The 16,113-nt window shown below is 43.1% G+C and overlaps 1 protein-coding gene across 2 annotated transcripts in view; it reads right to left on the reverse strand.

Moving 5' to 3' along the window:
- Window positions 1–413: 413 nt before the first annotated feature.
- Window positions 414–16,113, reverse strand: part of SMPD3 (sphingomyelin phosphodiesterase 3) — a 128,774-nt gene continuing 113,074 nt past the window's right edge. For both annotated transcript variants that reach the window (XM_053399520.1, XM_053399521.1), the window contains exons 5-9: window positions 11,298–11,453; window positions 8,088–8,177; window positions 7,467–7,530; window positions 2,830–2,992; window positions 414–2,161 (exon numbers count right to left, since the gene is read on the reverse strand). In XM_053399520.1, the coding sequence (XP_053255495.1) occupies window positions 2,060–2,161; window positions 2,830–2,992; window positions 7,467–7,530; window positions 8,088–8,177; window positions 11,298–11,453 (575 nt within the window). In that variant the 3' untranslated portion in view covers window positions 414–2,059. The remainder of the gene's footprint in view (window positions 2,162–2,829; window positions 2,993–7,466; window positions 7,531–8,087; window positions 8,178–11,297; window positions 11,454–16,113) is intronic.

Here is a 16,113-nt window from a genome sequence, read left to right on the forward strand (position 1 = left end):
TTCTCACAATGCATGAGGACTAATATACACATCACTAGAGTAGCCACTGTTTCCCTGTGACTGGTTCCCATGTTGCTCTGATGGTGTTCAAATGAAGAAATCCCACTGGGATGGGCAGGCGGAATAGGAAGCAACTGCATTGGTGCTATACCTCCTTGAGGGTTGATAGCACTGGTGTGGTTGCATTGCACATGACCCATCTGTTCCATGAGATTCCTTCATCCAGACAGCACTGGAACTGCGTGGGATTCAGCCGTGCCACTTTGTTGACATATTCAGTAGGTTTATGGGCCAATTCAGGCATTCAGCAGAATCCACTGGTCATGTTTCCCTTGTAGTTGTGATGGTTGGGTTTACATAGTTCAATTCTCCCGCTCACCACCTATAGAAAACTAACATACTAGGGAAGGCTAGCCTTCCCCCTGACATACTACCTTTCCACATGCTGAGAACTATCTTTTGGTGGAGGAACGTTCCAATAGTCACATAACTGAGGTGGGTTCCATAGTCTACGCCAACTTTACATGTGTTTATTCATAAATCCAATCTGTTCCTGTTCTGTATTAATCTGTGTTGTTTTTTTTAAAAAAACTGCACAAGAATTTGTATTTCGGTATTTTGATATGGATTTCAATATGCATTTCATCACAAAATATTTAAGTATGCATTTTGTCTCAATGTAGGCGTTTTATTCTAAAATATGCATTATTAAATGCATTTTGGTATCACAAAAGTTCAGAACCTGAAGGGTAATTATGGCCCCATCCACACAGAAGCTGCTCCAGAACAGGTCAGAGCCACCAGAGAGTCAGAGCAGGCAATGTTGAGATAAATTATTAGACTGGCGGGGTTGTATCCAAGAAAGTTGTCCTGCTAGTAGAAGGACTCCCAGAAGCACAACAGAACCTCCTTCCCTTCCCGGGCATCCCAAAATCTGCTCTGGAGGGTTGGGGAGGAACCCCAAACAGGTTTTGGGGAAACACCTGAGGGAAGGAGAATGAGGGGCAACTCCATTCCACTTTGTTAGATACAACTTATTGTCTGGTGGTGACATAAGACAGCTTTGAAAGTTTGTGTGCCAAACCTCTCATACTGCAAGCTGCAATGGACCAGTCCAGGAAAGATGCCGCCACTTGTATCTGCCACATCTGCCATAGTATCTTCTGAAATCTTTTCTCCAGGATTGCATTGGTAGAGAATATTTTAGGATTTGGCCCTACTGTTTTGACAGTCGCCTGCTTATAGGCAATATGACACTGTTTTCCAAACTTGGGTTTTGAAGGTCCTAAGAATGCTGTCGCCAGGACGCTTTGGGTTCTGAATTACCATTGCCATCCTTCTCGTTTCCCCTACCTGCCCACCCACCTCCACCCCAATGGTACCTCACTGACCATTCCATTCCTAAGTGAGTGGCATGCAATGTGGAGGCATGCTTCTGACGCAGGCATGCTACTACAACATTAACAGGCTAAAAAGAAAAAAGGAAAGGAAAGGGGGTGGGGAAGAAAAGGATTTTTTTAAAAAAAGAAGAAGAGAGAAATTAAGCATTAGCTCATTAAGGATATATAAAGAAATGATTCGAAAACTCGCTTTTGGAGCAGCACTAACACAGAGACTGATTACAAACTAAATTGTGCTATATATCAGTATATATATATAAAAAACATTGTTTTGTAAGAATGGCACTGGTTCAAAAGAATTGGGACTTCTACCTTGGTTCCTTTTAAGTCCACAGTGAAAGTATAGAAATACAGGCTTGCCCGGTTGCCTGACAACTCGTGACGCTTGTGGGTGGGCTGACACCCCCTCCCTTCCCCATCTCCCCATGCACACATTCACATACGTTCTCTGCTTCCCTTTTTAACATCTTCCTAACAGGATGCAAATGGAGAGGAATCTGAAAAGCAGGTAGAATCGCAGCCAGAGGATCGTCTGAGTCAAGCCTGGTCTCGAGGGGGTGGGGGCATCCGAAAAATCCCACACTCTGTCTTGCATCTTGGTCACAAGTTTGGAAGTTCCCTCCTCTACACACTTGGGGGACAAAGAAACCGGTCCTTTTTTAAGGATCCTCTTCTCCCGTTGAAACCATCAAGCGCATGGCAACAGGCAGGTGGTCAGTTAAGCCTGCCAGCTGAGTAATGAAACTGAACTCTTCCACTTCCTGCGGAGGAACAGCAAAAGAAATGTTTTTTTTATAAGAGCTCTATGGTGTGTGTGTCCCCCCCGCTACTTTTAAGGTTTCAGATGAAAATAAACATATCAGAAGAGCCTGGATCAGGCCTAAGATCCAAATAGTCCAGTGCTCTGTTCTCATAGTGACCTACAGAATTCTGCCCACCTGTGGGTCCCAGGAACTGCTCTTCAGAGGAATCCTGCCTCTAACAGTGGAATGAGAACATTGCCATCATGGCAAGTACCTGCTGATAGCCTTGTATTCCATGAATTTATCTAATCCTCTTTTAAAGCCATCCATATGGGTGACCCCCGTGACTTCTTGTGGGAGCGAATTCCACAGTTTAACTATTTGCTGTGTGTAAAAAGTCCTGTCTTTTGCCTGACCTGAATCTTCTGACATTCAGCTTCATTGGCTGATTCTGAGTTCTAGAACAATGATGCCCTGCCTACAGTATGGCTGAAGCAAAACAAAACAAAACTGGGCATCCTCCCAGGGGCATCTTAACATAATGGGATCCCATCAGAGGGTGGCTGTTCATAGTGAGCCTTGGGGAAAGGTGCTTGAATCAAGAAGCATTGTCCATCACAGCTGATGCCAAATTCTGACATGCAGAACTGTTATCAGTATGCTTGTTCATATGTGACTGGGCTTACCACTTTCCACTCTAGATAGAGTCCTTCTTCAGTGTAAAGCATGTAGTCAATTCGCCTCCCATTCCCCTTCAAAGCTCTCTTCCTCCCCTTCTGACTTGAAGGATGGGTCTTGCTGGTAGGAAAGACAATATAGGCTTTTCGCCCTTCTTCACTTTCCATTGTCCTGGTTAAAAACACACATACACAATATTTTATTCTGTGTCAGATCTACAACTGTGTCATCCACTGTTCTAACAAATATCAAATGGGTTCCCAGTTTTTGGTGGCGGATGCTTTACTGGAGATAGCAAAGGTATAAGATCTTCTATTTCTGAAGTTTCATTTTATATTGGTAATTTCCAGTTAACTACGCAAAACTATGGAATAGCATATAAATACACATTACAATTCTCACACACCCATTATCAACAAATTATCTCATGTGCATTGTTGTTGTTATTGTTATTCTAAAGTGCCTAATGTTTCCTGAGAACTGTACAATTCTTTAAAAATAAGGTATAAGTTGGTCCATCTAGCTAGTCTACACTGACTGGCAGTCAGAAACCTGGTTTCAGGCATAAATCTTTCCCCATCCTACCATAGCTGTCAACCGTCCCTTATTTGGCGGGAAACTCCCTTATCCCAGTGCCGTTTCCCGCTGCTGTCCCGGATTGATGATGTCCCTTAAATTTCCCGGGTTTCAAAGGAAGCAGCTCCTCTCCCTCCCTCCCTGCCAGCCAGGGAGGAGGGAGGTTCCAACTGTGTTGCTTGGCTGCGTTGCTCACCCAATAAGGAGTCTAAGAACAACTGGGGGTGGAGCTTGCATGCCTTGTGCCAATCAAATTGGCTGCGTTGTCTGGGGACTCGCCTTTGCTCAGCGCTTCCCAGCGGAGAGGTGACAGTGTTTTTCCTTGCTGCATCCCCTTTGCCGGGTTGCTGCGCTGTGGGAACCACCACTTCAGGCTTTGTTTGGCTGCTGGTTGTCTAAAATCCCTTATTTTGGCTGCTGATCCCTTATTTTTGAGGCTGCTGGTCCCTTATTTTCAAATCTGTAAGTTGACAGCTATGCATCCTACCTAGAGATAATAGGGGTTGAACCTTGGACGTTCTGCATGCAAAGCAGATGTTCTGCCACTGAGCTCTGATTCTTGTATCCTTGGACAATAAAGCATGCCTCTCTTTGGCTGTCCAGTTCTGGAGGAATGGGCAGTCAAAGCAGTGTACTTCCCTAGATGTTTACTCAGAAGTATCTCACTGAACGCAATGTGGTTTACTTCCAAGTAAGTGTGCATAGGATTATTGACAATTTGTGGTGAATCATGGGCTTATTCTTCAAATAGTAGTCTTGGATTGAAGATCCACAGTTGGCCTTTGTGAATAAGGCACACACCAAAATTACCAGACTATACCATCAATTATTTTTGAAATGAGAGAGATGAAATCTTGATTTTTCCACAGAAGAAAAGGAGACACCAGTTGTCAAGGCCTGTGGCTCCTTTTCAGGAAACTTAAAAGCATATGAATATAATTGGTACAATTGATTCTTATTACCCAGCCTTATCAACCTTTAAAATGTAAAATCCAGTTTTAACATGTTCTGAAGTATTATCTCTGGAGACCTAAGTCAATCGACACTAGCTTGCTTCTCATTAATTTCAGTATCAAGGGATCAATACTTATCAATGATCCCTGGATGCAATTTTTTTTTTACTGCAAAGAGGGAGGTTGATTTCTATGAAGATGGTAGACAAATATGGACCGTTGTATAATTGTCTTCAAAAGACAATTCTTCAGACTGCTTGGGGGGGTCTGTCTCATGGAATTTTCATTGTTTTTAATGAAAGAGCTGTGGCTCTGACAGAATTGACCTCTGTTGAAACACCAGCAGATTATCTCCGCTTCATAATAGCAAATTAAGCCAGAAGCTGAGAAAAGTGACTGGTGTGTGTGCAACACATTTCGCCATATTTCCTGCAATATATTAATTTGAAAAATGGCTGTGTTCTATGGTGCAGTTACTTTATATAAATGGTGGATTTAAGAATGCCTGGAATCCCTTTGCGCATTGTAATTTCTGCCTCCCACCACTCTTCTGCATCCAGCCAGTCCATGAAAGACTTTTACCTTTGCAGAATGAGTTACATGTGCTACCACAGTCCTATGCATTTAACTGAGAAGGGAGCATCAGACTGAAACTTTCTAGGGGGCCACCCAGACTGGCTGCTTCAGTTCACATGTTGTTTTCAAAACTGCAAATTAGGTTAAGTTCTCCTTTAAATGCAAACTGAATTGAATTTCTCCCCCATCCATACTCAAATTACCACCCCGGCTGCTTTTCTCCCCAGGACATAAAATATATGTGTGTACATATTTCCACTGAGATTTAAAATCTACCGACCTATTGACTGCCCTGCCTGTATTCCCCCCTTTTCTCCTCTAGAGGAAACAATCTTTGTTGGTCAGTCAACAGAAAGAAGCTTGGGTTCTGGATGCCACAGAGCTGAAAATTATGCCTATGGCACACTGGAAGTGACACTTCCCACATGTCAGTTTCTTGACTGCACCATGATGTCAGGTGAAGAGTTTCCCTTTCCTCATGAAGTTTGACATCCAACCACACAATAAGAGGCACAGGGGTTTGCGGGTGCAGACAATTAGCTGATTGGCAGCACTACACACTCCACTGTTGGGGGAGAGCTGCATCTTCACATGCCCCACATAATGTATGACTTTAGGTGTCGGGCAGGTGAACATGGTTTTGGGGAAATGGCCTCATGGGCCAAATTAGGACCCCTGCCAGCCCCCATTAAGCCCATGGATCAGAGATTCCCCACTACTGGTTTATACTAACTGGCAGTGGCTCTGCAGGGTTTGGGGCGGGAGATCCCAGGGCAGAATTTGAGACCACCTGCACACAAGGCAGATGATTTACCACTAAGTTAAGGCTGTTCTTCCCCACTGTATCCACTATAGTATGCATTAAAAGTAGCTGTAAAGTCCTCCAAAACCACCCTGTCACAAAAGTAACTCCATCTCTCTGATACCACTGAAAAATTATGTAGTTCAGAAAAGTGTGCCACTTCAATCTCAGTGACATCCGCCATGATAATCGATATAAGGAACTGATAAATTGCCCTTTTGGTGCCAAAGATTGTTTGGGCTGATAGACTATAACCTGACTGTATACAACATTGTGACAGCTTTAGACCCACAATAAAACTTGACTGATAGGCAGGTGACCGCCCCTTTGAATAGTGGATTGGTATTAAGTGAAAGAGACCAACAACCAATCCACCCTAGGTCTGTGAATATCTTAATTAAATGGCCGTTTCTTCACTAGTTGCCCTAACAGTATCCTATTAATCAAGTCAGAGGTGGAGGCACATTGTGACTAAGTAGCAACGGTGTTTATTGATCTTTTAAATAAGGAAATAGGTCCATGTAGTCACTCTTATTGATGTATTTAATAGTGCGGGCTTCTTAACTTTATTAATAGATTTCCAGAGGTTGGTGCTGGAAGTCTAATGGAAGCCTAATTTACTGGGCTCTTTCCAGAACTATTGATGCCAGTATAAATAGGGTGATAAATTAGTTTCTATAGCTTGGGCAAATTTTATTATTGAAGGATTTCCACAAGAGTCCATTCTAAACCTCATCTAGTTTGTCAATGACAATAGCAATTTCAGATGGGTATCATTTGCAAGCTGTTCAGCAAGTTTTCTTTTTAAAGATGACATTACAATTTGAGAGCTGATTGACAACACATCAATTACACATGGGGATTAAATGCCAATCAAACAAGGTGTCTTGAAAGACCAAGAGGAACTGGACTTAAAATAAATGAGAAGTTTGCTTTCAAAAGTGCTACAGACCACAAACTTTGTGAGTGCTTACTTTTTTGCCTTAGGGCCTGTGGAATTTTACTGCATTTGATTTGGTGGGAGGGGGAAAAAAAAGGTCAGTTTGCACTGTGGCAAATCCTACATGCCAGAGTAGAATGGAAATGAGGTCTAGGCCCTCCAGTCTGGACCAACACAGGGACTGTTCACCCTGCCCTGGATTCAGCCCCAAATCAATCTGGAGGTGAGGGTAAAGGTAAAGGGACCCCTGGCCATTAGGTCCAGTTGCGGACGACTTTGGGGTTGCGGCATTCATCTTGCTTTATTGGCCGAGGAAGCCGGTGTACAGCTTCCGGGTCATGTGGCTAGCATGACTAAACCGCTTCTGGCAAACCAGAGCAGTGCACAGAAATGCTGTTTACCTTCCCGCTGGAGCGGTATCTATTTATCTACTTGCACTTTGACATGCTTTCAAACAGCTAGGTTGGCAGGAGCAGGGACCAAGCAACGGGAGCTCACCCCATTGCGGGGATTCGAACTGCCCACCTTCTGATCGGCAAGCCTTTTATTTCAGGGGATACTCAAGGGTATGCAGTAGCAGCACCTCCTTTTTTGTTGTTAAAAAGTGTGGCACTTACTGTAACGACTTCAGGGTGAGTACTGGCACCTGCTGGGTGAGAGCAAAGAAAGAGACACTCTCTCCTACCCACCAGCACCACTGAAAACACTATTCAAAATATAAAAGCAATACTCATTGGTGGTGCAGATTTAAAAAGCAGCCACGATACTGTATAAGCAGAGAAACAAGGCGGTACTTACTTCTGCAGGTTATCTGCTGTGCACACTTCTTCATCGTATAGTCCTTCTGGATCTAACAAGGTACCTAGGAAGAGAAAGGAATTCATGGGTCTCCTATCAACCTTGGCTTTCTCCCTAATGGATGTAGACCAGAGTCTGTATGCAGTACTGAGTTGCGTTGCTGCTTCCATATTTGATGCCAGTTTTGAGGCAGGTAAAGGCGCAGCTGGGCCAGGAGGGGGCTTGTGCCAAGCCCTGTGCACAGCTCTTTGCCACCATCTTTAGTCCCCTCTCCATCTGAAATATTATGCCGCTGTTTAAACTTAAATACAATGATGGTTGGGGAAGATAAATAAAACCATTGTTCTTGTTACACCATGAGTGTGTGTTTTGATGTTTTCTTAATCTTCTTAAGCATATTTTATACAACAGCAGAGCAGCTTGTCAAATTCTGAAGGCTGAAACAAAAATCACTGAGAACTATGTGAACGGGTTGTGAATTGAACTGAAATGGAAATTCTTTCCTTTCCAGAGGAAATGAACTAATTCCTTTTTGGAGGGGGTGAACTGGAATGGATTAATGAGCTTTCCCCCCAAGCACTGCTTTCAACCCAAGCCGAAGGCCATGGCAGCATCCCTTACCAATTGCCCACGATTTGTCCTCCCCTGGACCAAGCCGGCATGGGTCCTTGTAGCGCGTAAACAAGGAATGCTGCTGCTCCAGCTTGTCATCTACAGCGAGAACACAAAGGACCAAGAACAAGGACGTCAGTGGCATGCGAAGAAAGGCAAGGGCAGGGGGAGGCAGGGTTGAGCAACCTGCAGCCCTCCTGATGTTGCTGGATTGCAACTCCTAGCAGCCCCAGCCAGCTCAGGCAATGGTCAGGGAATAAAATCTAGAGGCCACAGCTTGAGAAACCAGAGGCCACACAGTGGGCATTCCTCACTCATCCTGGATTTATATTGCATTGCATTTACTTGGGGCTGCCCTATGTCTGGATTTTCCTGTACATCACTGGGATTTCAAAGGCGGAATTGATGTCCAGGGCAATTTCTGAAATGTGGCATTTTGTTCTGGATCTTAGGCAAGTCAATCTAAAATTTGTGGGGTTTTTTGGTGTTTTTGTTTAAAAGGAAGTTCAACAACTTTCAGGTCTTCCTAAAAAAAACCTCACCTGGGGGTTTCCTTAAAAATAAGCTCAACAATTTCAGTGTTTTCCTTTAAAAAAGCTTGGGTGTCCTGGTTTTTACTTTTTGAAATATGGCAACCCTAATTTACTTCCATGCCACTTAATACCAAGGCAGTCTCTAAGCAAATCATTAAAACATGGAAGAGTTGTATCCAACTAAGTTTTATGCAGAGTAAGCCCATCGAAATTAATGGACCTGCACTAGGTCTACTCCAAGTATGACTAGCAGTGGATAAAGCCCACACTATACACTTTTCTATGCCTCTTCCTTACTCCCATGTAGATCTCTCTAGACCTGTCAATTATTCCTTGGGGTTGGACTGATCTTTAGATTGGCTAAGGCAGGCAGCTAATTCAAGCAGTCAAAAATGGTGAATTTTCTATTTTATTGCTGAAGTTTGCTGGGAAAGGGGAATTATTTGGAAATGCCATTTGAAAGCATAAAATTGTCTTGTTAAGTTTTGGGCAATTGTTTATTACTTATTCATTATTAAATTTCTATACCACCTTTCATCTAAAGATCACAGGGCAGTTTACAATATAAAAACACAAAAATACATACCATGAAAACAATACACACACATATATACATACATACAAACACACACACAAGCCTCTGATTAAAAGGCCATAGATTGTTTAACTAGCTAGAGGCCTGGGGGAAAAGGAATGTTTTTGCCTGGCACCTAAAGATATGTGGTGAAGGCGCCAGAGCATTCCACAAACAATGAGCCACTGCAAAAAAGGCCTCTTCTCATGTTGCCGTCCTCTGGACCTCTCACGGAGGAGGCACATGAAGAAGGGCCTCAGATGATGATCGTAGGGTCCAGGTCAGTTCATATGGGGAGAGGTTTATGCAGTTAAACTTTTTCATTCCATTCTGCTTTAGAGCTAACCCTGTGCAAACACCTGAAACCTATGATGCCTCTTAATCATTTTTCTGCATCTCTCCTGGAAGAAAAGAAAAAAGAATTTCTTTTTGCTTCTCCTGGGGGAATCCCACAAGTGGCTGCCACCGGCACTAATGATGTCATTTGTCACTGTCTATTGTCAAGGCAACACAATCCATAAATGCGAGGCTTTTAAAAAGCGGTAAGGAAAAGAAGAAAGAAGCTAAACTGCTAAAAATAAAACAGTGCTTTGAAGGTTATGCCGATCAGATCATCTGGCCAGGGTTCACACTTCTGCATCTTACTTTATAGAGCAGTGACCTGATTTGCATCCAGGTATCTAAGGGTGGGGACAAAAAAAAAAGTTGCCAAAAAGTAGCTCTTTCAGTCTCATGCCAATTTATTATTGCCCATTTCATGGGTCCATCACAGGCACTGACTCCTAAGGGCTGAGGCAGTCTTGGTCCCCTGAATGTATTTTTTTTTTAGGGGGCCTGGCCCCCTCAATGCTCAGAGGACATTTGGCTCTGCCCTCTGGTTCCTCGCAACGTTGTGTTGGGCCACCTAAAAAATATGGATAAGCTGGAGCCTCTGTCGTCCACCAGGGCTGCTACCAATGATACCAGAGGCTATAAATGGCTTCTAGGGATGGGGAAATTTTTTTGTTCAGTTCACGTTTAAAGGAAATTTGCACTTTCCAAAACAATCTGTGAGCTGAAACACAGCACTCCTTCAAAATGTTCACATCATCCAATTTTGTTCTCGTCTTGCTTTGGAAACGGCAAATGTGGCAAGTTGGCCATGAAATGAGAACAGACTCATGTTTCTCTCCATCTCTATTACCAGCTAAAAGGACTTGAATCTTTGTAAACCTCAATAAGCTAAAAATTTCTCCAAAAAGGGATTTCTAGGGAAACTTTTGGAGAATTTCACCCTTTGGATATTCAGTGAAATCCACCCACTCCCCATTTTGCTGCCTGCAAAGAGCATGGAGAATTTTAAAAGGCCTGCCCAGTCCTTGCAGTAGCCTAGCTTCTGTTTATTGATTTGGCCATTTATGCCTGTCTTTCTATGATAACGTCAAGTGTAAGGTGGTTTACAAAGAAAAGACGCAGCACAACTAAATTAAAAGCAAACTGAAGAACAGAATGAGCAGCAATAAATCAGCATCATTTCACATTATCTCTGTTTATTTTAATAAATTAACCCCATTTATTAAAAAGCATCGCTTTCTCCAGTGATTCATTATAACTCTACTTCACCCTTGTTTATCCCAGTACATTGTCATGAACTTCACACTAGGAAGGAGAGCAGGGAATAATTAGGAAAAAAGGATGGCGATGAAGAAGATGAGGGTAAGGACCAGTGGGGTTCCAGGCACAACACAGTGGTGGCCAACAAAGTCTGGTCCATTAGGATGAATGGGGCATTGTCCCACCAACCTTGGTCTATCACCAGCCAGCCTACCCCTGTCTGCCTTCTTACAGTCCAGGGTGTGACACTAGCTGCCAGCTTTGCTCTCCTTAATCTCAGTGTTGTTTTAGCAGGGAGGAGGATAGGGGTAAAAGTAGAATTAGCTTTGCCTGCCACTGGCTCTGGATTTATCTGCTCTTTACTGGATTTCTCTGCCCTTTGCCCCACCAGTCCCAATGGACACCAACCACCACGGGCAGAGGTGGATTTAGGGCAGTGTAACCAGAACTGCTGCGCTGTGCACCGAGCCTAGGGCTTAGCAGCTTAAAATACATCAAGCAAATAAGTGGCTGTCTCACCTGATGAGCAATTGTCAAAGTTGAGATCTCCACAGAGTACATCAAATGCCACCAGCTCCTCTGGATTGGCTGTGCTGGAGGAGGAGGTAGATTTTCTGAAATCAGCCAGCCAATCCTGAAGCAGATCCAGTTGTTCACATCGAACAGTACTGTCCCCTGCAGGAAGCACAAAACAAGGGTTCTGGAGCAATTCCAAGTTTCATTGTATTTATTGTGGTGGTATCTTAAGCTACTAGACCATAAGATGCAATTCTAAAATAAACATGTTGGAGTTCCTTCAAATGTAAAGAGTTTCTGGTTTTTTAAAAGGAATAGAAGAATGTGAGTATTGTGTAGAACAGGAATGGGAACCTAGGACCCTCGAGAGGTTGTTGACCATCGTTCATTCTTCCTGAGACTGAGGGAAGCTCAGTCCTGAACAGCCACAGATTTCCCATCCCTGGAGGAGAATGTGGATTTAAAAGCATTTTCAATGAAAGCCAGTTGTCAGACTTTCTTTGTCTCTTTCTTTTAAATACTTCTTACCCATTCTAGATGAGCCAGATGGACCAATGGTTTAACTCAGTATAAGACAGCTTCCTACATCTGATCATGGGATTAAGGTGGCAACTTCGTTGGGTAAGGACGAAAGAGCTCACTGGTTGAGCATCTGCACATGGTCCCAGGTTCAGTCCCTGGCACCTCCAAGTAGGGATGAGAGAGACCCCTGCCTGAAAATCCTGGAGAGCTGCTGCCAGTCAGTGTAGACAATACTGAGATATTTGGACCAATGATCTGACTCAGTATAAAGCAGCTTCACGTGTTCCCAAGGGCTCAGTCAACTGCTCCTGGCAAGGGAGCATGTATGTGCAAAAGAATGCACAACATAAGGAACAGAAGAACTTGCTTATATGGGAACAGGCCATTAGTCCATCTGGCTCAGTATCACCTATGCTGACTGGCAAGATTTCTCCAGTTCTATCAGGAGATGTTGGGGATTAAACCTGGGACCTTCTGTTTGCAAATCAGGTGCACTACCAAAAGGGTAGGGGAGAAAGTCCTTTTGGTTATGCAGCTATAAATGGAAACTGAGCACCTACACTTGGCAGCGGCAGCATTCCATGCAGTGGAAAGGGGCAGGGGCAGATTTCACATATGCCTTTGTTTATCTAGTGAGGTCCAACTGATACTCTCCAAGGGCTCTGCCAGCTTTGCATCATCAGGTAGCTGCCCCTCACTTTTGCAATTTGATTTATGGCACAGTGTGCCTGTGTGATGCACAAGCCGTAAACGTCCTTGCTTGACTTCCTTACCTCATCCATCATTCACACCATTCTGTTCAAAGATAATTTGGAGCTGGCTTGGAAATTTCCCCTTTGAATCACCAATAACGGCACGCATGTATGCGACATGCTATATATGTTTTCATTAGCTCAGGCTGAACTGCTTCCCATCTAGTGTTTTCAGTTATTCAATATCTGTCGGCTGGTTTTAGGCAAGGAAAAAAATATAGATCTACAAAATTTGTGACTGAAGGCACAAGGGGGTATTGAATGAGTAACTTTTAGCTACCCAGTGTGTCATGTGCCTCATTCGCTGAGCCACCAGGACAACTCTCCACAAGAGGAAGCCACTGACTACTATTTCCTGCTCTTGGGTTCTCCCAACTGCAGACAGACAGAAGGAGGTACTGCTGCTCAATGATTTAGAGCAGGCTTCCTCAACCTTGCCCCTCCAGATGTTTTTGGCCTACAACTCCCATGATCCCTAGCTAGCAGGACCAGTGGTCAGGGATGATGGGAATTGTAGTCTCAAAACATCTGGAGGGCTGAGGTTGAGGAAGCCTGATTTAGAGATTGTGAAGTGACACAAGGGGCAATGGGATTTGCCCTGACTTAAAAAATCCAACTCCAGCCTGGATCTACAACTTGAGAAACAACATGTCTCTTGAGTAAAGGCCAAATTGCTAGCAGACAAAGTTGGTTACTCAAACGTTAAGGCCTCCAAGTTAAATGGGACTTGCTTCCTCAAAAGTGTGGATTGGGTTCTGAGAGCCCTGACACTCTCAGTGGAAAATGGTCTTTTTAACTTTTGAGTTGCTGTGTTGTTGTCTGGTTTTATTTTATTTTTTAATCTGAGCACGCAGTGTTGGTGCTAAACATAATAGGAGTGATTTTTAAAATTCATATCTACAACTCAAGCAGCAAATCAAAAGAAGTCACTGTGAAGAATGCAACAGATCACTTTTGAATCAAGTATAATTGAACAAGGCAGAGGGTTGGGGTGGATTTCCCAGTTCTGATTTGTAAGTTTCCACCAGACTGGCTGTAACCAACATCCTGCTCTGCTTTTCTTTCTGATTTCCAGTGGATAATTCCTATAGATTATTTTGTGATATTTTTGCTTATTTATTCAAACGAAAGAAACATCTATTCTATTTACTTGATCTTTTTTATTGAAATGAAATGTTTTCATGCCGCTCGGTTAGTTAATTGCATATCATGTTCTTATTGTTGCATGATTTCATTTGACAGGGTTTCTTGCCCTGCAAGGCTGTATAAAAATACTGGGTGGTGTTAAACTAAACCAACTAAAACAAATGGGCCTAACTTAATGTTCATTAATGTCAATCGGTCTACTCTGAGTAAAACTTACTTGACCCATATCCACTTAAATAAAATAAAATATTAAATGCATATGAGTGGAGTTTGTTCTTTTGCTCTATGCTGGGAGCTTTTTGTCACCCCTTTATTTAAAGCATGTGGTTTGTGTGGTTTGTGTGTAAGAGATTTATATTTATGGTTTGCACTTAAAGGGGAATCAACCGGATTCACACTTTCTAAAACAATCCGCAAACACAGCACAGCCATCCTTCAAAATTCACATTTCTCTGAATTTTGCAACACAGTTCTCCAACTGAGTGCACAAAAAATGCATATGCTGGCAAGAAATGAGCATAAAAATACATGCTAATGACAATAACATACAAAATTGCATTTTATTAGGGGAGATTACTTTGCAGAAATGTGTATATCAAGGGAAATTTGTTCTAAGAAGAGTTTGGATTTGATACCCCGCTTTATCACTACCCTAAGGAGTCTCAAAACGGCTAACATTCTCCTTTCCCTTCCTCCCCCACAACAAACACTCTGTGAGGTGAGTGGGGCTGAGAGACTTCAGAGAAGTGTGACTGGTCACCCAGCAACTGCATGTGGAGGAGCCGGGACACAAACCCGGTTCACCAGATTACGAGTCCACCGCTCTTAACCACTACACCACACTGGCTCTCTAAGGATCTAAGGATTGGGGGGGGGGGGCAAATTGATGTGGAAATGTGGATAATGGAATTCCATTTTGGGAAAATGAGAAACTGAGAGAAACTGAAATGGATAGATTTTCCCATTGTTGGTGGTGGGTCTTCCCCCTGCTCATGATTTTCAATTCAAAATCACCTCCAACACATTTTCTCAGTTAAGAGCAGCTCCAAGGAGGTTATCCGTAAGGGCCCGGTGTCTTTGGGCTGACAAAGGGTCTCCACTTCTGCTTTAAGTGCTGACTCCACTGTCCCCAACACTATTCTTCCGCTACTTCTTTTTCAGGAAGTTCAGCTCCTGCTTCCCAAATTGCAGCACCGGTGCATCTGCCAACTTGAGCTGTTGCACGTACACCTCTGAATTCTAAACTGGAGCCAGGCTTACTTTCAGCAACCATCAATTTGTATGTTTCAAAACATTTCCAAATAGGCTTTCTTTGACAAAAACACATCCCAGACCATCACCTTTTATGTGGCTCAAGCTTTCCTTTTCTGCCATCATGTTCCATCCCTCATTTTTTAGAAACACAAGAAATGTTTTGGATGAGATAACCAGCACAGCCAAGGAAACTCCACTGTTATGAACTCAGGTCATTCTGTTTTGTTCCATAAATGAACAGAGATTTATTGAAGGACATCTAAGCTTTTAAAACCTAAGCTCTCTTGTATTTGAATACAGTGTGATAGATAATCTGGGAAATATGAAGCAAACATATGAAAGACAAACAGGAAAGGAACTTGGAAGCCTTAAAGGGAGACATTCTGAGGGGGCAAAGGGGGATTATTCCAGTCCTCTCTCGCCATGCTCCTTCTTTGCCTTAAATCTCAGTGAGATGGTCCAAGAGTAAATCCACTAGAATTTGGCTAAAGTGCAGGGGGTGGGGAATAGTATGAAGGAACTGTACAAGTACTGCACAAATGGCCATACTATCACATCTGGGTATTATTATTACTACATTTGTTTCAATACTTTAATACTTTAAGGTTGAATACCACTGTTTCAGTGTTTCTCCAATGGCTACTAGCCATGATGGCAAGGTTCTCCCTCCATCGATGGTGGCAGTATGCCTCTGAAAGTCAATTGCTGGGAATCACAAGTGCTCAGAGTACTGTTGCATTCAGGTCCTGCTTTTGGGCTTCCCATTAGGGCACTTGATTGGCCACAGTGAGAGCAGGGTGATGGATTGAATGGGGCATTGGCCCAATATAGAGAAGGTACCAAATTGATACATCCCTGCTACAAAAGAAGTGTATTGAGAAGACTACAAAACCAGAGTCTGTTTCATATCATGAATAAGATCAGCAAAACAAAGAATAGAATTGGATCAAAAATATATTGGGAGGCCTATTACTCATCAGGCACTGTGATCTAAACCACTGAGCCCATTGGGCTTGCCGACCAGAAGGCCAACTTAGCCATTCAAAAGCATACCAGTGCAAATAGATAAATAGGTACTGCTGTGGCGGGAATGTAAATGGCGTTTCTGTGTGCTCTGGTTTCCATCACAGTGTCCTGTTGTGCCA

Source organism: Podarcis raffonei, chromosome 8 (genome assembly GCF_027172205.1).
Source record: "Podarcis raffonei isolate rPodRaf1 chromosome 8, rPodRaf1.pri, whole genome shotgun sequence".
NCBI lineage: Eukaryota > Metazoa > Chordata > Lepidosauria > Squamata > Lacertidae > Podarcis > Podarcis raffonei.